Below are 27,100 nucleotides of genomic sequence, written 5' to 3'. Positions count from 1 at the left end.
TTCAGATACCTAAAAGGTACATCAGAACAAGGACTTAACTTCAAGAAGAATGTAACTGAAAGACTCGGTCTGACAGTTTACTGTGATGCAAGTTGGGCATCAAATGAAACAGACAGACGTAGCACATCAGGCTATTGTGCAACTTTGTGTGAAGGCAGTTCATTCATTTCATGGAAGACAAGAAAACAACCAACAGTAGCTCTTTCTACCTGTGAAGCAGAGTACATTTCGTTAGCTTCAGCTATACAGGAGTGTCTTTACATTGAACAGCTACTAAAAGGACTTGATAACTATCGATATGTTAAAACAAAAGTGTACGAAGATAACCAAGGTACGATTGCACTCACTAAAAATCCTGTTAACAGACAAAGATGCAAACACATTGATGTGAAATACCATTTCATAAGAGACATTGTTGCTACTGGTAGGGTATTACTGGAATATTGCCCTACAGAACAAATGGTTGCTGATATCCTGACAAAACCAGCTACTAAACAGAAGTTGAAATGTTTTTCACAGAATATGTTTGGCATTTTGGGATAAAGACTAAAAGGAGGAATCTTAACAAAACAGGAAGATGAAAGATGTTCTTGAAATATTGTTTACAAATTGGTTTAACACAGTGAGCTAATAGCGAGTGGGGGTGTTAAAATTGTATATATCTGCGCTCTTACTCTGTAGCTTTGTTGTAGAGGTTGGATGTTGTAGCGCATGTTCTCCACTTGGGGCGCTCTGGTGCTGTGTAGTGTTTAACACCGCAGCAGTTGTGTGTTCAACAGGAGAAGAAGAAAAAAGTATCCTCGGTGAGAGGACGTTGATGATCGGACTCGATGAAAGTGTCTTTCATGTGCACCCATAAAGAACTCCATTAAGCTCAAACACCTTAACACCCCCAATTCCAAGTCTTGATGCTGAGTGCCAAGCAGGGAAGAATGCTGGTATGAGCTTTTAAACATAACCCGTTAACTGCTGCCAATCAAATGGTGAATAAGATACTCTTTAGGGTTCATATGTTTGTAAATCTGACTGTGATGAAGTCAGTGCCTCACCAGCCATCAACCTCACCGCACGTCACTGCTACTTTTTTTTTTCCAGTGATGGAGTGGCTGTGATGTAGGGATCTAGATTATGCGCAGTTATACTACAGGAGATCTATGTTTTACGCATGTGTGTGATCTGTATCATTCCGCCGAGTCGAGCCGGTGCTGTAAGTGTTCTATGAAGTTCAGTCAACAAGTTCAAAGAAACAGATCTTCCTCGTTTTATTAACTTCCCAGCAGCTAAACATTCATGTATTATTTACAGTCGGCTGCAGTGCCCTCTATTGGCTGAAAGGCAGTGTTGCAACACTGACACATAAATAACGATGTAGATGTTGTTGTTCTTTTAAACATACACCCAGTCCAGTGGTGACAATGACGTCACAGCATTGCCACAAATCATTGATAGCTGTATGTGTGTGTGTTGTGTTAGTTATTTATTCATCCCGAAATGACGCCCTATTGGGTTGGCTCTATTCTGGAGAAACGAAACTGAAGGAAACGACGTCCCTTGACCCCGCCTCTTACATTTTAAATAACACCGACCCAGACTGAGAGAGCACGCATCAAGCAGGACGACATGGGATTATGTGAGTATCTCTACACTTATTCAGCATGGAAAGTGATATATAACGTTAATATTAGCAATTTGACCACCAGGTATTTAACAATGTTGGGGGGGGGGTTATTTTGTATTTCAGTAACGTTTGCAGCTGCAATTGTAGGCGCAGGTAAGATGATGTAAAAACAAGTATTTCTTAGGCAAATTCACACTTCTTCCCCGCTGTTGGTAGACACGCATTTGTTTGTCTCTTCGCCAATGTGGTTGACTTTGGTTCCAGGGACTTCGGTGGCTCTGGCTCCAGTGGTTCTGGGAGCAGTGGGCTTCACCTCAGTTGGGATAGCAGTAGGATCCTACGCTGCAGGCATGATGTCAAGTGCGGCCATCGCCAACGGAGGAGGGTTGGCAGCAGGGGGCTTGGTGGCGGTCTTACAGTCTGCTAGTAAGTACAGTCCGTATAATATCAAGTACTCTAGTAAACTGGTGTTTTGGAATATCTAGTGTGCAGTAAACACTGAAATGGCCTTTGTAAATGTTGAAGTATTAATTTGACAATATATTTAATATTTTGTTGGTAGTAGTTTTCATTACATCAGTGTATCAGAAACAGTTTATATAGTCCATCCGTACATCCATTTTCTTCCGTTTATCCGAGGTTGGGTCGCGGGGGCAGCAGCCTAAGTAGAGAAGCCCAGACTTCCCTCTCCCCAGCCACTTCATCTAGCTCCTCCCGGGGGATCCCGAGACGTTCCCAGGCCAGCCGGGAGACATAGTCTTCCCAACGTGTCCTGGGTCTTCCTGCCGGTCGGACGTGCCCTAAACACCTCCCTAGGGAGGCGTTCGGGTGGCATCCTGACCAGATGCCCGAACCACCTGATCTGGCTCCTCTCCATGTGGAGGAGCAGCCGCTTTACTCTCAGTTCCTCCCTGATGACAGAGCTTCTCACCCTATCTCTAAGGGAGAGACCCACCACCCGGCGGAGGAAACACATTTCGGCCGCTTGTACCCGTGATCTTGTCCTTTCGGTCACAACCCAAAGCTCATGACCATAGGTGAGGATGGGAATGTGGATCGACCGGTAAATTGAGAGCTTTGCATTTCGGCTCAGCTCCTTCTTCACCACAACGGCTTATATAATGTATTTCTGAACTCCACGCAACCTAAAAGATGACTCATCTGTTAACCATAGCACTAACATAGTTGTGTATAAGATACGAAAAGGTGGATAAATGCTATGTTTTTCCTCTCACTGTAGGTATGGCTGGTCTGTCAACCGCTGCCACTGCAGGTGTTGGTGGTACAGGAGCGACTATAGCAGGACTCATTGCTGCAATTGTCTGAGACCAAAGCTTTTTTGTCAAAGGGATACCACGACATCATATTATAGTCATATAAAGAAGTGAACCTCTGTTCATGTTTATGCAAATCATATGATAGTGCGTCTCCTGACAAAATCCTAATAAAATCACGGTTCAGACATTGACTTGTTATGCTGCATTTTCTATTCCTGGTCACAAGAATGCTGGAGTCTATCTCAGCTGTCTTAGGATGAGAAGCCTGGTATACCCTGGATCAGGTTCTTCAACTGGCGGCCCGGGGGCCAGACGCCATACCAGCCCCCGAGTTCAGGACAAATCCTGGGAGACAAACATTTTTGCAGCAAATTCCTAAAAACACAAACATGCTCTTGTTGTACAGAGGAACTTGGACCACAAACACATTGGCAGATCCTTGCATTGAAATTTTAACCTTGCTCGCAAACATAGAACACTGGGGTCCAAATTACTGATTTACATAATTAAGGTGTTCCTCAAGGCAGCCCTTTTAGTCCTCTGCTTTTTGGCAGTTACATTTCTTTGATAATGTGATGTATTCAACTAAGGTGTTGTTATAGCGTGTTTACTTCAGATGCATTCAGTCATCATTTGTTTAACTTCTTTAGTTATACAAGTGGTGTTCCTCAAGGCTCCATTTTAGGCCCTCTTTTTCATCACTTGGGCTAGTCAACTGGTGGCCCATGAGTTCAGTTCAAACAACTTGAGAGAGACTCACATTTTTGCAGCAGATTTTTAAAAGCACTATAAGTGCTGTCATAGAGAAGCTTTGTCTAGCCTTTTTGCAGAAGGTCCTTAAAAACAGCAAAGCGCTCCTGTAACTGACAAAATAAAATAGACCAAAATCAAATGTCTACTGGAGAGGACATTGGTTCTCCAGAATATACAAAATAAGACTGATAGTGAAGGGAGAAGGTCCGTCGCTTTCTGGTAATGTGGCTCCAAATCAAATGAGTTAAATATCCTTGCCCTCGACGGACTACCTGTCAATTATACAATTCAGATAGTCTTAGTTTGTCTAATTTACAATCAGAAAACAGGCTCAACTATTAACAATACGTTCTGAAAGTGCCATAATGTCCTTAAGGCTATATGCCCTATTAACTTATCTTGTTAGTGATGATTATGATTAACTGCAGCTGGTGGTGTCTCTTGTTTTTATTCTCTAAAGACATGTGCCACACTCTTAAATGTCCAAACAAGAAAGGAGGCACAACAAGCTCAGTTAGAAGCTTACCCATACAACATAATATCTGTTACATTTCGATATATTTTTTCCTTTTACCAATATGCCACATTTCCGATCAAAAAATACCTGAATAGTAATTGAGCACATTTACAACATGCTACTGACATGCAGGACCAATATTAAACACAACATATGAGACAATGCACCAAATTGACAAAATGATGATTTACAAGTGTTAAAATATAAGAAGAAATACAATATAATTTTATGTAACCTTCTGTTAGCATACACAACTGACTGACTGTTATTGCCTCTTCAACCCAGCTTGATACCTTGATGTGCTCAAAACTGCTTCTCGGAGTCATTTCTTAGCAACTTTTTGAGCAATACCGTAGGGAACATGACAGGCCACCGTGCCGAGCTCGGCCGCACCTTCCACGTGAAACATCTGATCGTCAAAGAAGATGTGTGGTCTGATCTTCTCCAGCATGGGGCCCTTGGGTGCTCCTGCTAGAAAAAGGGCCTCGTCGATTTCCAGGCCCCAGGAACGCAGAGTTATTAAGGCTCGGGTACCTGAACTAGCGGCGCTGCGAGCCGTCACCAGGTAGGTACGGATAGGGCAATCCATGCGCAGGCCTTTGTCAAAAAACTTCCTCTGTAGTTTTCCCAAAGCCTCCAAGAAGCCCTTCAGGGGGCCCTGCAGCAAGAAGGAAGAAAGTATACTGTGTATGTAACATTAGCACTTTCTTATACAGCTCATACTGTATCACATTGACAAGGGTTTATACATTGTTTGGTTATAGGTTACCTTCATAGACGCTTTGGAATTTTTGAAACGGAAAGGTTTTTTTGTAATTGTTGCGGCCCCAAGTGCCTGAATTGACCGCAGCTTTATGAGCAAGTTGCGACGTCTTATTTTTTTTCAACAACATTTAAAGGGGAACATTATCACAATTTCAGAAGGGTTAAAACCATTAAAAATCAGTTCCCAGTGGCTTATTTTATTTTTTGAAGTTTTTTCCCAAATTTTACCCATCACGCAGTATCCCTAAAAAAGCTTCAAAGTGCCTGATTTTAACCATCGTTATATACACCAGTCCATTTTCCTGTGACGTCACATAGTGATGCCAATACAAACAAACATGGCGGATAGAACAGCAAGGTATAGCGACATTAGCTCGGATTCAGACTCGGATTTCAGCGGCTTAAGCGAAATTGAAGAAGAAACTGAAGCTATTGAGCCATATCGGTTTGAACCGTATGCAAGCGAAAACGACGAAAACGACACGACAGCCAGCGAAACGGGAGAAAGCGAGGACGAATTCGGCGATCGCCTTCTAATCAACGATTGGTATGTGTTTGTTTTTAAGTGTTGTAATGTTTTTAAGCTAAATTATTGGTAAACACAGTTTATGTATAATCATTTACGTAAAACCGCGAGTAATGAATAAAGTTTTCATCAATTAATATATTCTGTAGACATACCCTCATCCGCTCTCTTTTCCTGAAAGCTGATCTGTTCAGTTTTGGAGTTGATGTCAGCAGGCCAGGAAAGCTAGGGTCGATATTCTTCTCTTGATCATCTTCGGTGGCATAAGGGACGGTAGAAGCGGTGTGAGCCAATACATCCAGGGGGTTTAGCTCGCTCGTCTGCGGGAACAAACTGCCGCCATTGCTTGCCGTGCTACCGAGGTCCTTTGTCCCTGAATAGCTCACACACTCCGGCAGATTCAATGGGTGTCTGGCGGCAGATTTCTTTGACTTTATCGTTGGAAATGCATCTGCTTTGAGTGTCTCAGGATATTCACACATTCTTGCCATCTCTGTCGTAGCATAGCTTTCGTCGGTAAAGTGTGCGGAACAAACGACTGACCATTTTCGTCGGCTTTCCCCACACCCTTGTATTTTGAACAAATTTCGTCCAATTTCTTTCCACTTTCGCATCTTTGGGCCACTGGTGCAACTTGAATCCGTCCCTGTTCGTGTTATTACACCCTCCGACAACACACCGACGAGGCATGATGTCTCCAAGGTATGGAAAACAGTCGAAAAAACGGAAAATAACAGAGCTGATTTGATTCGGTGTTTGTAATGTGTTTGAGAAAATGGCGGATTGCTTCCCGATGTGACGTCACAACGTGCGAATAATAGAAAGGCGTTTAATTCGCCAAAATTCACCCATTTAGAGTTCGGAAATCGGTTAAAAAAATATATGGTCTTTTTTCTGCAACATCAAGGTATATATTGACGCTTACATAGGTCTGGTGATAATGTTCCCCTTTAATCAACTTGTAATTTTATGAATTTGTTTTAAATGCATTAAGCAATTCTTGTAACCTCACAAAGCACAGGATTGCAACATAAATTGGAAAACAAATAACGTATTGATGTTTTAACTTAAAAGTAGGCACTAGATGGCATTAAACACACATACTCATAGCTCAAATTACCATACCGTTTTAATGAACTATAACTTATAATAGTGATAAATATATTACAGAAAGAAAAATCACTGCTCTGTCATCCGCAAGTTGCAGTCATTCTCCTTGTATGTTTTACTCTTGAAAAGTGGCCCTCTTAAGGATTCATTAATGTTCCGTCACATGTTAAAAACATTTGTGAACTGCTGAGAGCAATTTGTAGCGCTATTATATCTTGGTAAATAGGCGATGAAGAGGGATTATCATCACACGTCAACATCTCTAACAAGTAAATGCTACCTCTTTGCTAGGTCAGGACTAAAAAAGAAAGTATGTTCTTGATTGCCTTACCCTGCATAAATACATGTTACATCAATACATGAATAAATCAGGAAATACATGTTTATTTACTACATTACCCAGAAGGCTTAGTGTGGCAGATGACGACAATTGTGCCGTTTGAGCAATAGAGTTGAGGTACAGCTAGGGCTGGGCGATATATCGATATACGCGATATATCGCGGGTTTGTCTCTGTGTGATATAGAAAATGACTATATCGTGATATCGAGTATACATTCTCACGCAGTTACTTTTAGCTGCTGGCATTACACTACATGCTCTACTCGCTCTTTCCTGTGTCTCCTTCTCACAGACAGCAAGCACACCTTCTTACACACGTCACATACTGTCACGTCATACGTCACATACGTATACGCCCTCACTGAGCCGAGAGGTATCAGCATGGCTAACGTAAGCTGTGATGCTAGCGGAGTGGTGCGAGCGGTGATATGAGAGAAAGAAGGTGCGAATCTGGTAACAAATGGAGGAATAATTAATTCACAAGAAAAACAGCAGGGGGTCCATCGTCTGGCGGTGGTTTGGCTTGGTGGGAATATGTCGAACAGACAACCGTAATTTGTCAAGTGTGGGGCAAAAGCGTTGCTATAAAAAGTAGCATTACTGCTATAACAAACAGTTCAGGGTGTCCCAAGTTACCGGAGTGTGTTCGGTAAGGAGGAGGAGTTTTGTCCCTCCAGAGTTGCCGTAGGGCTGTGACGTAGGGTGTGTGTGGTTATGGAAGGAGGTGTGTGATGTTGACATTAAAGAAGCGGTGGCTACCGAACCTGCTCTAATGTCTCCCGTTTATTATTTTATTAGATAAGTACACTGTATAGGTGAACCCAGGACACTCGGCTACACTGCTAATATGTAGCATCATTTGAAAAATCCCCCGCTAGACAATGAAGAGTGCTTACTCCGCACGTCAATATCTCCGTTTGGTGCCACACATCCACACCATCAAAATGCAGAGGCAAACATTTCCAGATCAAAACCGTATGAAAAATATAGTGATTTTTTTAGTTGTGATTTCCTTCTCTGCATGAAAGTTTAAAAGTAGCATATATTAATGCAGTATGAAGAAGAATGTTTTAATGTAGACACATAGAATCATCATACTGCTGTGATTATATGCATCAAGTGTTCATTCAAGGCTAAAGCAAAATATCGAGATATACATCGTGTATCACGATATGGCCGTAAAATATCGCGATATTAAAAAATGCCATATCGCCCAGCCCTAGGTACAGGCTGGCTACAAGTTGCTGTTCCTGCTTTGTCAACACAAGATAAAATTAGTGTTAGATATACAATTTATCTAAATAAAATGTACACATTGGTAATTAAAAACAAGTGTAATAATTACTTCCATACAATATCCCTGTAATAATACACATTTACAGTGGCACTTGAGGGTTGCAGGTTCGATCCCCGCTTCCGCCATCCTAGTCACTGCCGTTGTGTCCTTGGGCAAGACACTTTACCCACTTGCTCCCAGTGCCACCCACACTGGTTTAAATGTAACTTAGATATTGGGTTTCACTATGTAAAGCGCTTTGAGTCACTTGAGAAAAGCACTATATAAATATAATTCACTTCACTTCACCTCCAAACTCGACCATATTCCACTCCACTCTGAGGTTATTGTCATCATAAGACCCTTTTAACTGTACATTCAGTGTTTAGGTGACATTACATTCTGCCATTACAAGTGTCGAAAAAAGTTAAGTGAGGTTTAATGAAATTAAATTAAACTTGAGTAAAACTGCTTACCCTTGGAAGGCAGAAAGGGAGCAAACAGCACGGCGTTTGCAGAGCGACACTGACACCTTGTGGCGATTAAACGGAATGGCTGAAATTAATAGGTTTGTCTGTTGGCATTCTGCATTTAAAAAAAACTAACTGAAACACAAATAAAGCAACAACAGAAGTATCCCACACTTCTCTTTTGTAAAGTAAATATGTACAGCAGATACAGGCATCGAGATATTATTTACCCATGTGGCTAGACAGGAGATGTTAAAATAAAATAAAAACTAGAATGATTTATATATATATATATATATATATATATATATATATATATATATATATATATATATATATATATATATATATATATATATATATATACAGATAGAGAGAGAGAGACTGAAAGTTTGTGCTTGTGTGTAAGATGGGTGGATGTATATGTATATGTATATGTACAGCGTGCGTGCTTGTGTGTAAGATGGATGGACGGATAGATAGATAGATAGATAGATAGATAGATAGATAGATAGATAGATAGATAGATAGATAGAATAGAAAGAGAGAGAGTGTGTGTGCTTGTGTGTGCGTGTGTGTGTTTGTACTATACATGGTCCAGTGGCTTGTTCTCATGTGCCTTCTCGTGCTCAAAGAACTTGTCCAATCCATGGGCTTTAAAAATGCGTTCCGACTCATCAGAAAAGAGGACACCGTCACCGTCAAAGGCAACTCGAAGCTGACTCTCTGATACTTCCTTCATTTTCTCTTGAGTGAACATGGTGGCTGCGGCTATACCTGACACACACACACACACACACACACACACACACAAACACACATACACACACATATACAAATTGTAATAAAAAGACCTTACAGGCCAATCATTAGGATTTACTACAGGGTGCAAGTCAAATATGTCCCTTGTTTTGCACTGACCTTCTTCCAGAGCTTCTCGAACCTTGGCCGAGTCAGCAGAAAGATACAAGTTGGTGTGGTAGGCTTTCAGGTAACCTATAGGACTGTTTCCTCCCGTCATACAGAAGCGCTCGATGAACAAGTCTGTAAAAGAATGGCAATCACTGTCAATTATTTAATTTTCTAGTCCAATGAGAGCAGCGTCATTAAAAATGTCTTTGCAAGTATAATAATGTTCTAGAGTGTCAAAAAAGTAAACATATTAAATGTATTAAAATACAATTGCATGTCTTTGATGTCACATGAGGGATGATGTGATGAGTGCATGGAGGAGGGAAACTGCAAAAACCAAGCTGCAGGGTCTGTTGTATGTACCTGTCTACCGGTAGTTAGAAATACCGTAATGTAGGATCATTTGAGCACTTCAATGCAATGCATACACACTATAAGCAATCACAAACAGGATACATACTGCATTGAGACTATTTAATAATAATAATAATAATAACAATACTACTACTACTACTACTAATAATAATAATAATAATAATAATAGATTCGATTTACATAGCACTTTCTCCACACTCAATTATTTTTGCAGTGAGAACTAAAAACCCTTTACAGTCATCTCTTGTTTATCGCGGTTTACTCGTTCCGGACATTACTGCGATTAACACATTTTTAAGACGTAGGAATCAGTCATTATAAATCAAATATTTTCATAGCTAGTGCACAAAAACACATTCTAAGACCTTCAAAATATGTTTTTCAACAATATGAGAGCTATCTATCCATTAAATAACACCCGGTGCTCAGGGAGATGGCACTGGAGGTGTTGTTGCCCACTCTCACAGATTGGGGTCTGTCTGTGAGTAAGTCAAGCAGCCAGTTGCATAGGGGGGTACTGAATCCAAGGGGGGCCAGTTTGCTCACCAAGTGCTGCGGGATGATGGTGTTGAATGCTGAGCTAAAGTCCAGAAACAACATCCGCACGTGTGTGTCCTTTCCTTCCAGATGTTCTAAGCTCAGGTGGAGTTCAGAGGAGATGGCGTCCTCTGTGGAGCGGTTAGGGCGATAAGCAAACTGGTATGGGTCGAATGTGGGGGGAAGTCTGGAGACAATATATTCCTTTACCAGCCTATCGAAGCACTTCATTATGATGGGGGTGAGTGCAAAAGGGCGATAATCATTGAGGGAGGAGATTGTGGGTTTTTTAGGCACTGGAATGATTGCGGCCATCTTAAAACATGATGGTACCACAGCCTGGGTCAGCGAGATGTTGAAGATGTCCGTGAGAACCCCAGCCAGCTGGTCTGCACATCCCTTAAGCACCTTGCCTGGAATGTCATCAGTTCCCGGTGCTTTCCGGGGGTTCACTCTCCTCAGGGTTTTCTGGACATCCGCTATGTCCAGGTTGAGCGGCTGCTCATCAGGGCGAGGGATAGATTTTCTCGCCGGAGTGGTGTTAAGTGCCTCAAACCTCGCAAAGTAGTTGTTAAGATCATCTAGGAAGCTGATACTGTTGTCACAGGGACAGGGGGCAGCTTTATAGTCCGTGATGACCTGTATGCCCTGCCACATTCGTCTAGTGTTTGTGGGGTTGTCGAAAAAGTCCTGCACTTTCAGGACTGTGAGCACGCTTTGCAACCTCAATGGCACGGTTCAGGTTAGCTCTGGCTGTTTTTAATGCTACCATGTCACCAGACTTAAAAGCCTTATACTGAGCCTTCAGCATTGCACGTACCTCACTGTTCATCCAGTTCATCCATTTCTCGTTGGCCCGTGTGGGGATGTTCTTGATCACACTGACATCCTCCATGCACTTCTGAATGTATGCGGACAGAGACTCTGCTTACTCCTCCACACGTGTGATGATTATCGGTGGCGGCTGCCTTGAACATGTCCCAGTCTGTGGTTTCGAAGCAGTCTTGTAATGCTTCCATTGCTCCCTCTGGCCAGGTCCTCACCTGCTTCACTGTAGCTTGCTTCCTGATCAGCAGGGGCTTGTATGCAGGAATTAGCATCACAGATAGATGGTCTGAGGAGCCGAGGTGGGGGCGTGGTACAGCTTTATACGCATGTTTAATATTGCTGAACACTAAGTCCAATTTGCTTCCACCCCTGGTTGCAAGATTCACATATTGATGGAAATGAGGAAACACAGTTTTCATGTTAGCTTGATTAAAATCTCCTGCCACGATGAAAACTCCCTCTGGATGTGTAGTTTGCAGTTCATTGATGGAGCAGTACAAAGCATTCAAAGCTTCTTTGGTGTTAGCACTGGGAGGAATGTACACTGCTGTGAAGATAAAAGCACTGAATTCCCGGGGTAAATAAAATGGCCTGCATTTTATAGTTAATATTTCTACATCGGGAGAGCAGTGACATGAGACTATCTTCCCATTATTGCACTAGTTGTTGTTGATGTATATGCAAACACCACCGCCTCGGGATTTACCGGTGAGAGTGCTGCTCCTGTCCGACCGAAACATAGTTAGCCCCTCGATGCTAACTGCCTCGTCCGGAACGGTTGGTTTCAACCACGTTTCTGTGAGAAATATGGCGCAGCAGTCTCTCATCTCGCGTCTTGCATTTAAATCCAGCTTCAGGTAGTCCAGTTTGTTCTCCTAGAGGCGGACATTTGAAAGCAGGATGGAAGGAAGCGGCGTTCTGTGAGGATTATCCTTTAGCTTTGTTGTTAGCCCCACTCGGCATCCCCGCTTCTGCTTCCGATCACACCGCTTATGTGTCTTCCGTTGACGGTCCCCGCTGGTATATATAACATGCTTATTAATTGAAGCCAAACAGCTCTAGTCTAAGAGGACGGTGCCAGATCCAAAATATGTATCCTTTGCAAGGGTTTCGCTCGTTAGGGCTCATCAGGACATGATAAGTCGCTGGTCCAGAGAAGAGTTTGGGACATAGAGAAGGGAACAGGAATAAACTGTGACATGGAAAAATGCTACAAATAGCATTGCAAATGTTTCTTCTTTGCTTGATTACACCAGTGGGTCTGATGGGTCCTCAACTCCCTCGCATTCTCCTGGGGGTCATTATGTGGTGTATGATCCAATTTTAACCAAACAGCAGACCGGGAATTGGTCAAAAAGAGGGGCTTAGCGCTACAGGATGAGAATCACATTCCATTTGTCTTTCTCTACTTTCCTCTTTAACAAAGGAAGCAACTTCCTGTACATATTTGCGTGCCTGGGGAAATTCAGATTCACATCACAGTGGCAAGAAGTGAATATTGCTAAATGAATAACATTGTCAATCCATTATAATCTGTGTGACAACAGACATTGTGTTTACAATTGATGAAGTACGTCTCATGAAAAGCGGAATCCCCCCTCTATCGGTGTGTAACTCACGATGATGATTGATGGTATTGATAAGCCTGAGGCCCACGTGTGCGTGGTTGTTGGTCACGAGCACCACATCAAACAGCTCCTCGCTCTGAGGGTAGAGCTCTCGCAGCCGAGTGTTGACGGCCTCCAGAGCCTGGGAACACGACCAAAGACAGATTTCAGCGCAAAATACACAAACATACTGCATCTGTGGGGGAGGCTGCACGTGTGTTCGCTCTTTAATCTTTACTCTGCATTCATATCACCTCCACACGCACCAAGCAGTCCGCAAAACATCCAGTGTTGTTTTAAAGTCTCAATATGTAATATATTTGTAGTACGTGTTGTATTGTATCTCATAGTCAGCGTCCTCTGCAGTGTGTGTTTCACAGCAGGGCTTTCTGCCACGACAGGTCGGACTTAGAATATATATTTGTTTTGTGTTGGTTTCTGTGTCAGCACTCCTTCCTCCCTGTTTTTTTCCACTTCCTGTATGCTTCCTCTGCCATGTCACATGCCTGTCTGGAGCGCTGATTAACATATAATTAGGAGACTCACCTGTGGACAATTACTGATTAAAGGGGTATATTTGCCAGTGCCGGTGCATTGTTGAGTGTACACCTTAGTTGTGTAGGTGATGTTCAATAAACAATTGGGAACTGAGGAAACGAATTGTTGAAGCTTTGAAAGTGGAATTCTTTCCCATTCTTGTTTTACGTAGAGCTTCAGTCGTTCAACAGTCCACGGTCTTCGCTGTCGTATTTTACGCTTCATAATGCGCCGCACATTTTCGATGGGAGACAGGTCTGGACTGCAGTTGGACCAGGAAAGTACCCGCACTTTTTTTTTACGAAGCCACGCTGTTGTAACACGTGCTGAATGTGGCTTGGCATTGTCTTGCTGAAATAAGCAGGGGCGTCCATGAAAAAGACGGCGCTTAGATGGCAGCATATGTTGTTCCAAAACCTGTATGTACCTTTCAGCATTAATGGTGCCTTCACAGATGTGTAAGTTACCCATGCCTTGAGCACTAATACACCCCCATACCATCACAGATGTTGGCTTTTGAACTTTGCATCGATAACAGTCTGGATGGTTCGCTTCCCCTTTTGTCCGGATGACACGATGTCGAATATTTCCAAAAACAATTTTAAATGTGGGCTCGTCAGACCACAGAACACTTTTCCACTTTGCATGAGTCCATCTTAGATGATCTCGGGCCCAGAGAAGCTGGCGGCGTTTCTGGATGTTGTTGATAAATGGCTTTTGCTTTGCATAGTAGAGCTTTAACTTGCACTTACAGATATAGCGACAAACTGTATTTAGTGACAGTGGTTTTCTGAAGTGTTCCTGAGCCCATGTGGTGATATCTTTTAGAGATTGATGTCGGTTTTTGATACAGTGCCGTCTTAGGGATCGAAGGTCACGGTCATTCAATGTTGGTTTCCGGCCATGCCGCTTATGTGGAGTGATTTCTCCAGATTCTCTGAACCTTTTGATGATATTATGAACCGTAGATGTTGAAATCCCTAAATTTCTTGCAATTGCACTTTGAGAAACGTTGTTCTTAAACTGTTTGACTATTTGCTCACGCAGTTGTGGACAAAGGGGTGTACCTCGCCCAATCCTTTCTTGTGAAAGACTGAGCATTTTTTGTGAAGTTTTGTTTTCAGAATCAGAATCAGAATCAGCTTTATTGTCATTACGCAAGGTAACGAGATTGAGGCCATTCCATACAGTGCGATGTGTGCATGCTAGAAAAAATGAATATATACATGAAAAAAAAACAAAAAAAAACAGGGTGGTTGGTGGAATGGGTTATTGCACTGAAGAGAAGGCAGTTATGAGGGACAATGGGGCAGTCCGTTCAGGATGGTTATGGCCCTGGGGAAGAAGCTGTTCTTTAGCCTGTTTGTTTTGGTTTTAATGCACCTGTAGCGCTTCCCAGAGGGCAGCAGGTGGAACAGGTCAGAGCCAGGGTGGGTGCTGTCCTTGATGATGGCACTGGCTCTGTTGAGGCAGCGGGAGGTGTAGATGTCCGTCAGAGAGGGGAGAGGGCGGCCGATGATCTTCTGAGCCGTCTTGACCACTCTTTGCAGCCTCTCCCTGTCTGCTGCAGTGCAGCTGCCGTACCATACCGTAATACAGTAGGTCAGCAGGCTCTCGATGGACGAGCTGTAGAAGGTCAGCAGCAGGTCAGGCTTCAGGTTGTACTTCCCGAGGACTCTAAGGAAGTGTAGCCGCTGCTGAGCCTTCTTGATGATTGATGTGGTGTTGACTGTCCAGGAGAAGTCATTAGAGATGTGGACTCCAAGGTACCTGAAGGTGTGGACCCTCTCTACACGCTCGCCGTTGATGTAGAGGGGGGCAGGGTCGGTGCTGCTCCTCCTGAAGTTGACGATGATCTCTCTGGTCTTGCTGGTGTTGAGAGCGAGGTTGTTCTCCGAAGACCAGGCCGTCAGCTTCAGGACCTCCTCTCTGTAGGCAGCCTCGTCACCCCTGGAGATGAGCCCGACCACTGTGGTATCGTCGGCGAACTTGACGGTAAGGTTGTCACTGTGGGCCGGACTGCAGTCATGGGTGTAAAGGCAGTAGAGGAGGGGGCTCAGCACACAGCCCTGTGGGGAGCCGATGCTCAGCGTGCGGGAGGATGAGAGGTGCGGGCCAAGTCTCACATTCTGGGGTCGGTCCGTTAGGAAGTCCCTTATCCAGGCGTTTGTGAGAGGGGGGAGGCCAAGAGTGTCCAGTTTATTGCAGAGTCTGTCCGGGATTATTGTATTGAAGGCAGAGCTATAGTCCACAGAGAGCATCCGGACGTAGCTCTGCTGCTGCTCCAGGTGGTTTATACCCAATCATAGCACCCACCTGTTACCAATTAGCCTGCACACCTGTGAGATGTTCCAAATAAGTGTTTGATGAGCATTCCTCAACTTTATCAGTATTTATTGCCACCTTTCCCAACTTCTTTGTCACGTGTTGCTGGCATCAAATTCTAAAGTTAATGATTATTTGCAACAACAAAAAAATGTTTATCAGTTTGAACCATACTTGCCAACCCTCCCGAATTTTCCGGGAGACTCCCGAAATTCAGCGCCTCTCCCGAAAACCTCCCGGGACAAATATTCTCCCGAAAATCTCCCGATTTTCAGGCGGAACTGGAGGCCACGCCCAGAGCCGGCCCAAGGCATAAGCGTACTAAGCGCTTGCTTAGGGCCCCGCGGCCACCAGGGGGCCCCCAAAAGCAATTAACAAAAATGTCTTATTTTTTATTTTTTGCATGTACGAGTCTGACTGATGATTTCTAAATGATCAAAGATATATTATTGTACAAAAACACAATTTTAGGTCAACAGAGTGCTGCTGCTGATCTAGGCCTAGTGATTCTTCCTGCCTCTCTTTAAATGTAAAACTGCCTCTGCTGCACCTGTGACGTTTGCCGCCCGCCGTGCAATGCCAGTGCGCACTGGGCATCAAAAGCGCAGATAGAGGCAAAACAATGTCACAAAAAAGGACATATCCTTCAGGTGCAGAAAAAAGGAAGAAGAAGAAAGTGGAAGAGGAGAAAAAATGCCATGATAAAGGTATTTTGCATGACTTGGTAATAAAAAGTTTATCAAAGAGATTTGTAGCTGTAATTAGCTTTAGCTAGGTGACGTTAGCTAGCTAGCAATATGTTTTTAGCATCAGGTGCTAGCAATATGTTTTTAGCATCAGGTTACTAGTGAGATATGTTGTTTGCACAAATTGTTTGCAGCAGAGCACGGTAATTTATTTGAGTAAAATAAACATTATTTTTTACATCAACTCATAAGTTATGTGAAACTTCCCCAGGAGCATTGTTAAAATACTTTGGAGGCACAGAATCAGCCCAGAGCCAGTCCACATCCTCAGGCTCAACTGTGAGTGATGAATCAGGTGAGGAAAAGACTGTCACGGTATACATTTAATTTCTTAGTATAAACATTACACTTGAAGGGAAATTAATATAGTCAAAGTATCTCATTAATATGTGTGCCTATATGTATGTATGTATGTATTTCATCTTAGGTCCATCTCCATCCTCTACAGTGCTCTCTCACACACCTCCACCCTCTGTGCCCACTGTCCCCTCCATGTCTGAAACCACAGCTGATTTATCTAGTAAGTTAACTGCAAAACACCCTTTGTAATTGCTCATTGTACTGCAGAACATTCTGAGATTAATAATTATGTCCAACAGTGCAATTTAATGACCTTATAGGTCCTTCTTTTTTAGTCATTGTCTTTCTTTGGTCACTTCCTCAGCAACTTCCACCACAACGTCCCCTTCACACCATGGACCATCATCAGCTCCGCCAGTTGACCCAGCTGAGTGGCCTTCTTTCCTCTCAGATTCAGACAGGACTGAACAGGTGATCAGAGGACCACTGTCTATTAAGGAGAACTTTTCATTCCCCAAACGGCATGATGACCGAAGTTTTCATTATCATTATACCTACAGACAGCTAGTCAATGGAGAAAAAGTCAAGCGTAGCTGGCTGACTTATTCAAGAAGTAAAGATGCAGTCTATTGCTTTTGCTGCAAATTATTTTCCAAAAAGTCCTAAAAACTGGCAGCCGAGGGACAGCTGGATTGGGTCAACATAGGTGCACTGCTGAAACAGCATGAAAACAGTGAAGATCATTGTAGCAACATGGTGAAATGGAAGGAATTTCCCTTGCGTCTTTCAAAGGGGAAAACTATTGAGAATTTAACTTCAGTAGACTGCGCTCTCTTTGTACAAAGTAAACATTAAATATGAACAATTAACTAAAAATATAAACTAGTAATTAAAGACTAATATGTACAAGACTGATGAGACAAGATGACACTTTTACCGTAAATGCAAAGCTTTATCACTTGGACTGTTCAACCCCAGGCCACTCTTGTAGCTGAATGTTTTCTACATTTTAAGATTAGGAACCATATGTGGCACTCTGGACATCATTCGTTCATTCATTGGTATTATTTATGTTATAAACTGGGCCACCCCCATATCTTTATAAATGACATGTCATTTGTAAAGACATGCCAGGCTGACAATAGGATAATGTAAACAACACTGCCAGAGCCGCAATGAGTTTATAGTAGGTGTGTGAATGATCAATCAATATTATTGGCAGAAATAGAGGGCCCCAAAATCTAATTTTGCTTAGGGCCCCATGGAGGCTTGGGCCGGCACTGGCCACGCCCCCTCCAGCTCCATGCGGACCTGAGTGAGGACAGCCTTTTTTCACGACGGGAGGACAACAGGGTGACAAGAAATAAATCATCCAGACTAGAGATAAATTGTATTATTATGTTTATCTTACCTAAAAATAAATATTTTTATTAATTAAAAAAATAAATAAATAAATACATTTTTACTGTATTTTGCTAAAAACATCAAAATTAATTGTATTTTTATTTGTATTTTTTCTGACTCCTTATTACATCCAGGCATTAGAATTATACATTAAAATAAACATATTTGAAATAATTAATTTTAAATGATCATAATAATTCATTTAAAATGACGAAATTAAATTATTAAAATAATTGCTTGTTTATCAACAACTTTAGCATTTTATTCATTACATTTTGAAGCTCCTCCTCTCTGAGCTGCCACCTTAACGTGGTAGAGGAGTTTGCGTGTCCCAATGATCCTAGGAGCTATGTTGTCCGGGGGCTTCTATGCCCCCTGGTAGGGTCTCCCAAGGCAAACTGGTCCTAGGTGAGGGATCAGACAAAGAGCAGCTCGAAGACCTCTATGAAGAACACGAACAAGGAACCCAGATTTCCCTCGCCCGGACGCGGGTCACCGGGGCCCTCCTCTGGAGCCAGGCCCGGAGGTGTGGCACGATGGCGAGCGCCTGGTGGCCGGGCCTGTCCCCATGGGGCCCGGCCGGGCACAGCCCGAAGAGGCAACGTGGGTCCCCCCTCCAATGGGCTCACCACCCATAGCAGGGGTCATAGAGGTCGGGTGCGATGTGAGCTGGGCGGAAGCCGAAGGCAGGGCACTTGGCGGTCCGATCCTCGGCTACAGAAGCTAGCTCTTGGGACGTGGAACGTCACCTCGCTGGGGGGGAAGGAGCCTGAGCTAGTGCGTGAGGTGGAGAAGTTCCGGCTAGATATAGTCGGACTCACTTCGACGCACAGCAAGGGCTCTGGAACCAGTTCTCTTGACAGGGGCTGGACTCTCTTCCACTCTGGCGTTGCCGGCAATGAGAGGCGACGGGCTGGGGTGGCAATTCTTGTTTCCCCTCGGCTCAAAGCCTGCACGTTGGAGTTCAACCCGGTGGACGAGAGGGTAGCCTCCCTCCGCCTTCGGGTGGGGGGACGGGTCCTGACTGTTGTTTGCGCTTACGCGCCCAACGGCAGTTCAGATTACCCACCCTTTTTGGATTCACTCGAGGGAGTACTGGAGAGTGCTCCCCCGGGTGATTCCCTCGTTCTACTGGGGGACTTCAACGCTCATGTTGGCAACGACAGTGAAACCTGGAGAGGCGTGATTGGGAAGAATGGCCGCCCGGATCTGAACCCGAGTGGTGTTTTGTTATTGGACTTTTGTGCTCGTCACGGATTGTCAATAACAAACACCATGTTCAAACATAAGGGTGTCCATATGTGCACTTGGCACCAGGACACCCTAGGCCGCAGTTCCATGATCGACTTTGTAGTTGTGTCATCGGATTTGCGGCCTCATGTTTTGGACACTCGGGTGAAGAGAGGGGCGGAGCTTTCTACCGATCACCACCTGGTGGTGAGTTGGCTGCGATGGTGGGGGAGGATGCCGGACAGACCTGGCAGGCCCAAACGCATTGTGAGGGTTTGCTGGGAACGTCTAGCAGAGTCTCCTGTCAGAGAGAGTTTCAATTCCCACCTCCGGAAGAACTTTGAACATGTCACGAGGGAGGCGCTGGACATTGAGTCCGAGTGGACGATGTTCCGTACCTCTGTTGTCGGGGCGGCCGATTGGAGCTGTGGCCGCAGGGTAGTTGGTGCCTGTCGTGGCGGTAATCCTAGAACCCGTTGGTGGACACCGGCGGTGAGGGATGCCGTCAAGCTGAAGAAGGAGTCCTATCGGGTTCTTTTGGCTCATGGGACTCCTGACGCAGCAGACAGGTACCGACAGGCCAAGCGGTGTGCGGCTTCAGCGGTCGCGGAGGCAAAAACTCGGACATGGGAGGAGTTCGGTGAGGCCATGGAAAAAGACTTCCGGACGGCTTCGAAGCAATTCTGGACCACCATCCGCCGCCTCAGGAAGGGGAAGCAGTGCAGTGTCAACACCGTGTATGGTGGGGATGGTGCTCTGTTGACCTCGACTGCGGATGTTGTGGATCGGTGGAGAGAATACTTCGAAGACCTCCTCAATCCTACCAGCACGTCTTCCTATGAGGAAGCAGGGCCTGGGGAATCTGTGGTGGGCTCTCCTATTTCTGGGGATGAGGTTGCCGAGGTAGTTAAAAAGCTCCTCGGTGGCAAGGCCCCGGGGGTGGATGAGATCCGCCCGGAGTTCCTTAAGGCTCTGGATGTTGTGGGGCTGTCTTGGTTGACAAGACTCTGCAACATCGCGTGGACATCGGGGGCGGTACCTCTGGATTGGCAGACCGGGGTGGTGGTTCCTCTCTTTAAGAAGGGGAACCGGAGGGTGTGTTCCAACTATCGTGGGATCACACTCCTCAGCCTTCCCGGTAAGGTCTATTCAGGTGTACTGGAGAGGAGGCTACGCCGGATAGTCGAACCTCGGATTCAGGAGGAACAGTGTGGTTTTCGTCCTGGTCGTGGAACTGTGGACCAGCTCTATACTCTCGGCAGGGTCCTTGAGGGTGCATGGGAGTTTGCCCAACCAGTCTACATGTGCTTTGTGGACTTGGAGAAGGCATTCGACCGTGTACCCCGGGAAGTCCTGTGGGGAGTGCTCAGAGAGTATGGGGTAACGGACTGTCTTATTGTGGCGGTTCGCTCCCTGTATAATCGGTGTCAGAGCTTGGTCCGCATTGCCGGCAGTAAGTCGGACACGTTTCCAGTGAGGGTTGGACTCCGCCAGGGCTGCCCTTTGTCACCGATTCTGTTCATAACCTTTATGGACAGAATTTCTAGGCGCAGTCAGGGCGTTGAGGGTATCTGGTTTGGTGGCTGCAGGATTAGGTCTCTGCTTTTTGCAGATGATGTGGTCCTGATGGCTTCATCTGGCCAAGATCTTCAGCTCTCACTGGATCGGTTCGCAGCCGAGTGTGAAGCGACTGGGATGAGAATCAGCACCTCCAAATCCGAGTCCATGGTTCTCGCCCGGAAAAGGGTGGAGTGCCATCTCCGGGTTGGGGAGGAGATCTTGCCCCAAGTGGAGGAGTTCAAGTACCTCGGAGTCTTGTTCACGAGTGAGGGAAGAGTGGATCGTGAGATCGACAGGCGGATCGGTGCGGCATCTTCAGTAATGCGGACGCTGTATCGATCCGTTGTGGTGAAGAAGGAGCTGAGCCAGAAGGCAAAGCTCTCGATTTACCGGTCGATCTACGTTCCCATCCTCACCTATGGTCATGAGCTTTGGGTCATGACCGAAAGGACAAGATCACGGGTACAAGCGGCCGAAATGAGTTTCCTCCGCCGGGTGGCGGGGCTCTCCCTTAGAGATAGGGTGAGAAGCTCTGCCATCCGGGGGGAGCTCAAAGTAAAGCCGCTGCTCCTCCATATCGAGAGGAGCCAGATGAGGTGGTTCGGGCATCTGGTCAGGATGCCACCCGAACGCCTCCCTCGGGAGGTGTTTCGGGCACGTCCGACCGGTAGGAGGCCACGGGGAAGACCCAGGACACGTTGGGAAGACTATGTCTCCCGGCTGGCCTGGGAACGCCTCGGGATCCACCGGGAGGAGCTGGACGAAGTGGCTGGGGAGAGGGAAGTCTGGGCTTCCCTGCTTAGGCTGCTGCCCCCGCGACCCGACCTCGGATAAGCGGAAGAAGATGGATGGATGGATGGATGGATTTTGAAGCTCTCAGAAGCCCATCCATCCGTCCATCCATTTTCTACCGCTTATTCCCTTTTGGGGTCGCGGGGGGCGCTGGAGCCTATCTCAGCTACAATCGGGCGGAAGGCGGGGTACACCCTGGACAAGTCGCCACCTCATCGCAGGCCAAGTTGTTATATTCCTTAATATTTATTTATGCAAGTTTGAAGTATCAATTATCTAAACACAGTTTTGTTTGCATATTTTCAGGATGTAGATATATATATATATATATATATATATATATATATATATATATATATATATATATATATATATATATATATATGTATGAAATACTTGACTTGGTGGATTCTAGCTGTCAATATACTCCTCCCCTCTTAACCACGCCCTCAACAACGCCCTGCTCCACCCCCGACCACGCCCCCAGCCCCCACCTCCCGAAATCGGAGGTCTCAAGGTTGGCAAGTATGGTTTGAACATCAAATATGTTGTCTTTGTAGCATATTCAACTGAATATGGGTTGAAAATGATTTGCAAATCATTGTATTCCGTTTATATTTACATCTAACACAATTTCCCAACTCATATGGAAACGGGGTTTGTAATTACACATATTTAGGGTAAAAATATTTTTTGCAAACCAGTAATTATAGTCTGCAAATGATGTGTTGTTGTTGAGTGTCGGTGCTGTCTAGAGCTCGGCAGAGTAACCGTGTAATACTCTTCCATATCAGTAGGTGGCAGCAGTTAGTTAATTGCTTTGTAGATGTCGGAAACAGCGGGAGGCAGCGTGCAGGTAAAAAGGTATCTAATGCTTAAACTAAAAATAAAGAAAAGGTGAGTGCCCCTGAGAAAAGGCATTGAAGCTTGGGGAAGGCTATGCAGAACGGAACTAAAACTGAACTGGCTACAAATTAAACAAAAACAGAATGCTGGACGACAGCAAATACTTAGTGTAGAGCAAAGACGGCGTCCACAATGTACATCCAAATATGACCTGACAATCAACAATGTCCCCACAAAGGATAAAAACAGCTGAAATATTCTTGATTGCTAAAACAAAGTAGATGCGAGAAATATCTCTCAAAGGAAGGCATGAAACTGCAACAGGAAAATATCAAAAAAAGAGAAAAAGCCACCAAAATAGGAGCACAAAACAAGAACTAAAACACTACGCACAGGAAAACAGCAAAAAACTCATATTCATATCCAACAACTACGACAACGACATTTTACTGTCAACTGAGTTTCGTTTTTTAATGATTTCTGCTGGTGGTGTGCTTCCATATTTTTGCAACGCAAAAAATGTGCCTTGGCTCAAAAAAGTTTGAAAAATACTGCTTTACAGTATATGTACACTATATCAAATGGTTTGTAAATTAACTGCTTGCAACATTTCTCATTGTCACTTAAAAAGAACCGTTCAAAAGATAAGACTTATTTGCGGACTTAACATCGCTAACACGTTGTGAATAAATGATAAATGGGTTATACTTGTATAGCGCTTTTCTACCTTCAAGGTACTCAAAGCGTTTTGACAGTATTACCACATTCACCCATTCACACACACATTAACACACTGATGGCGGGAGCTGCCATGCAAGGCGCTAACCAGCAGCCATCAGGAGCAAGGGGTGAAGTGTCTTGCCCAAGGACACAACGGACGTGACTAGGATGGTAGAAGGTGGGGATTGAACCCCAGTAACCAGCAACACTCCGATTGCTGGCACGGCCACTCTACCAACTTCGCCACGCCGTCCCCAAATGCATGATATGTACTTATAACCTGAAATTAATATCCATCCATCTATTTGCGCTGGAGCCTATCTCAGCTACAATCGGGCGGAAGGCGGGGTACACCCTGGACAAGTCGTATTTAATTCATCATTCATCACAACTTCTTCCAATATTATATCTTTTTTGTGTCTTTTTCTGCCAGAGGACTGACATCCATTCATTTTCTACTCCGCTTGTGCCTTATTAGTGTCACCGGCAAGCAGGAGCCTATCCCAGCCGGCTTATGATTTTTTTTCTACATTTAAAGTACTTCCTGGTGGTCTACATAACATGTAATGGTTCTTTGGTCAAAATTGTGCATGGATTTTAGCAAAATCTAAGCCCCCTTCGACTGCGTCTCTACCCCGTCAGCCATGTTAGAGTTTTAGCGTTTCCATTGAGTCTATGACAGAGAAATATTTGATACTTTTACTAACAATGGCAACAGCGTAGGATTTTAGCATGCATGTGCATGCACGAGCCAGTCTGCACCACAACAAGAGGATAGAGAAAAATAAGGAACTTATTGACTAAAACTTTGGACTACAACTAAATAAAAATGGCGGACAAGTGCAAAGTTCTTCGGGTAAACCTCTACCATATATGGAGATATCCGCTGACATAATAACTAAGGCACATTATGTCACAATCGTCTCAAATTCCAAACGGCTCGTTTGAAACAAGTTTGGAAGAAGGCAAAATTGTTTATAAATATCTCTGCCTGGCCTCCATTGTTTGATTTCAAATGTTCAGGACTTATATGGATCCCAAAAACACAAAAACAGGTACCAACCAACAAGTAAGAAATGTTGGTTTTGATTAATAGGACCACTTTAATGCAAGTGGTGAGGTACACCCTTGACTGGAAAAAAAATAAATGATCAATCTTACAGCCATGTCTGTAGTTGCTTGATGGATAGGCTTTATTTTAAGATGTGTAGCAAAGCCTACTTCTTGATAAACCTGTCGCCTTTGAAGTGGTGGTAGTACGTATAAATGGGACGGACTTATGTCCACAAGGAAAATGAAAGTGCTTGTTCTCTTAAAAGTGGTGCAGACCAATGAGGGGAATGACAGATTTGAGGGAAATGATAGTGTAACCATAGTGGTGTTTCTCTGACCTTAACAAAGGAGAAGGCAGGGCCAGGACTGAAAGGCTCATTTTCATGCTCCACCTGGTACTTGAGATACTGCTGCTCCGGCTCCATGTTGAAAAGGACTCGCGACGATACTGCAATGGTGACGGCATTCTCAGGTTTGGGCTGAGAAGTGACAAGAATCAGAATGATAGAATTAGACCAGGCCAGTTAAAGGGAGTCTTGTTAGCAGGATTCAATTGTCAAACAGTGTATTACTTCTGTTACATCTCAGAATGGCAAAGAAGCATTTTGTTGTTGTCGGGCTGGCAAAGATGAGGTGACAGTGATGTAAAACACGTCTTCTACTCTCCAAGGACACATACCACAATGCCTGACAATGTTAACCCTTTGGAGGCTCAAAGTATAAAAACACGCTGAGAGTTTGGCAATAAAGAAAAGCATTTGCCATTTGGTTTGAATCAGGGCTGTCGAAATCAACGCAGACTGATCCATCATCCTTATTAATCTCAATAAACATTTAAAACAAAAATAACAACAAATATATATATTCCTGGATCACATTAAAACATTAGAATTGCATTTAAGTCCAAATAATGGGTCTTTTTTAAAATGTTTTTAAACTATGCACACATGTAATAACCTGTGGTTATAATCCAAAATAAAAAGTGTGATTAATGGGATTCCAAAAATGTTTGACAGATCTACTTTTAACACAAGTACCGGTAACCCATCTGCATCTTTGAATGACTCAGAATCCTTGAAACTTCTCTGGCAGCGCTATTCGTGCAGTTTGTCCAAGGGGTCACGCATAAGCAAATGGACATTTGAAGTGGTAGCCACATGTTACAGATGCAAACAGGTCAATATGGAAGACGCTAAACAGCATATTGACCCTCTTAATGGGAAATCTGATTAACAAAAATACATAATGGAACAGTCCACCAACAAAGTATTATACACACGCTGCGGGAAAGGAGGTTTTTTTTCTGTTTTTGCTTATAATAGCACATAAATAGCACAAAAAGAGTAACAGGTCCACATTAATGTGGATAAATGTTTGTTAATAAAAATAAACATGATGTCAAAGGTAGGGTTGCCCTGATACAACTTTTTCACTTCCAAAACAATACCAATTTTGGAACTTTGAGTATTGGCCGAAACTAATATTAATCCGATACAATATCAGCATGAATCATAGTACAAACTTTTATTATTTTGTAGTGTAGAATGTTAGAAAAGGTTTGATCAAGTAAAATTAGTCGAAGAGAGAACAATGGCAGATATGAAAAACACTATGATAGATTTATGTTTTTGAAGGGGAGTGTCAATTTGTTTTTGGCAACACCTAGTGGTCATAGTAATTAATTATATTGGGTGCTTACCGAGGTAATGATGCGGACACGTTTGTTACTGGATACTTTGTGATACACATCTGCCTTGGATATTTGGTAACTAAGTCATATGCAACTATAATAATTTGATACTTGTTTGTATTAAAATGTTTTTTACCAAAGAAGAAGGTATTTACTCAGGTGCACATTCATATACACTTACAGACATTCATAGGGCAACACAATAGATTGCTGAACAGGAATGTATGGAACTGAAAACCTTCAGCAGCATAGCCCATAATAGTCTGGAATAAAAATTAAATAAGGATGTACAGTTTGTAGATCCAGATACAATGTTTTCCTTTTCATACCAGGAATAATTGTTTTTTATTATACAGACAAACAATATAACGGAAACATTAAAATCGACAACAACCTGTTGATCATTCACTAAACAGCAGGAGTTTGTATGCAAACTACAACAACATGAAGCATTTTTTGGAACAATTCAACAAACCCTTCAAAGTTATCAGAAACACGAAAAGATGCTAAAAAAGGAATGGATTTGGACCTGGAAGGACATGAACTAAATTATATCAACAGAACCAACAAGAACGGAGTTGGTTGTGTACGTGATGAAGAACCTAAACTACAAAGTGGTAAAAAAAATATGTCGTTAGCTATTGATAATATCTTACAATGTCTAATCATTGAAATATGTCACGAAAAAACAAGAACTAATAATCAGCTGCATATATCGATCACGTAAGTCAAACATTGAAACGTTTTAGAACTGGATTCAGGCAACTTTTACTGACATTGGTCAAAAAGTAACTTTCTTATGTGGAGACTTCAACATTGACCTCTTAAACAAACAAAAGCCCATAGAAGACTATATTGACACAATGTATAGCCTGACTTTATATCCTAAAATCACAAGGCCAAGCAGAATCTGAGGACACAGCGCCACACTTATTGATAATATTTTTACTAATGATTTTGATAATAATATCACGAGTGGTCTACT

The 27,100-nt window shown here is 43.6% G+C and overlaps 2 protein-coding genes across 4 annotated transcripts in view; one reads left to right on the top strand and one right to left on the bottom strand.

Annotated features, from left to right (window-relative positions):
- The first annotated feature begins 1,477 nt into the window (after positions 1-1,477).
- On the top strand, positions 1,478-3,086 carry LOC133611657 (interferon alpha-inducible protein 27-like protein 2A). Its single transcript, XM_061968656.2, has 4 exons — positions 1,478-1,630; positions 1,742-1,771; positions 1,883-2,044; positions 2,859-3,086. The coding sequence occupies exons 1-4, from the start codon at positions 1,621-1,623 to the stop codon at positions 2,942-2,944; spliced, it is 288 nt and encodes a 95-aa protein (XP_061824640.2). The 5' UTR covers positions 1,478-1,620; the 3' UTR covers positions 2,945-3,086.
- Positions 3,087-3,231: 145 nt separating this feature from the next.
- LOC133611656 (cytosolic 5'-nucleotidase 1A-like) overlaps positions 3,232-27,100 on the bottom strand; it is a 37,647-nt gene continuing 13,778 nt past the window's right edge. Inside the window, exons 3-8 of one of the 3 annotated variants that reach the window (XM_061968653.2) lie at positions 24,764-24,904; positions 12,925-13,054; positions 9,575-9,697; positions 9,246-9,430; positions 4,700-4,823; positions 3,232-4,636 (exon numbers count right to left, since the gene is read on the bottom strand). In XM_061968653.2, the coding sequence (XP_061824637.1) occupies positions 4,488-4,636; positions 4,700-4,823; positions 9,246-9,430; positions 9,575-9,697; positions 12,925-13,054; positions 24,764-24,904 (852 nt within the window). In that variant the 3' untranslated portion in view covers positions 3,232-4,487. Of the gene's footprint in view, positions 4,824-9,245; positions 9,431-9,574; positions 9,698-12,924; positions 13,055-24,763; positions 24,905-27,100 lie in introns of all 3 variants that reach the window. The other 2 variants (XM_061968654.2, XM_061968652.2) reach the window with 2 other exon arrangements.

The sequence above is a fragment of the Nerophis lumbriciformis genome, linkage group LG08, assembly GCF_033978685.3.
Source record: "Nerophis lumbriciformis linkage group LG08, RoL_Nlum_v2.1, whole genome shotgun sequence".
In the NCBI taxonomy this organism is placed as follows: Eukaryota; Metazoa; Chordata; class Actinopteri; order Syngnathiformes; family Syngnathidae; genus Nerophis; species Nerophis lumbriciformis.
The sequence above is the reverse complement of the archived record's forward strand: the minus strand, read 5'-3'. Positions and strand labels throughout refer to the sequence as shown.

Excerpts from the sequence above, each read along its gene's own strand:
- LOC133611657 (XM_061968656.2), top strand. Across the intron at positions 1,772-1,882 it reads AGCTGCAATTGTAGGCGCAG|GGACTTCGGTGGCTCTGGCT; the intron begins GTAAGATGATGT and ends CTTTGGTTCCAG. Across the intron at positions 2,045-2,858 it reads GGCGGTCTTACAGTCTGCTA|GTATGGCTGGTCTGTCAACC; the intron begins GTAAGTACAGTC and ends CTCTCACTGTAG.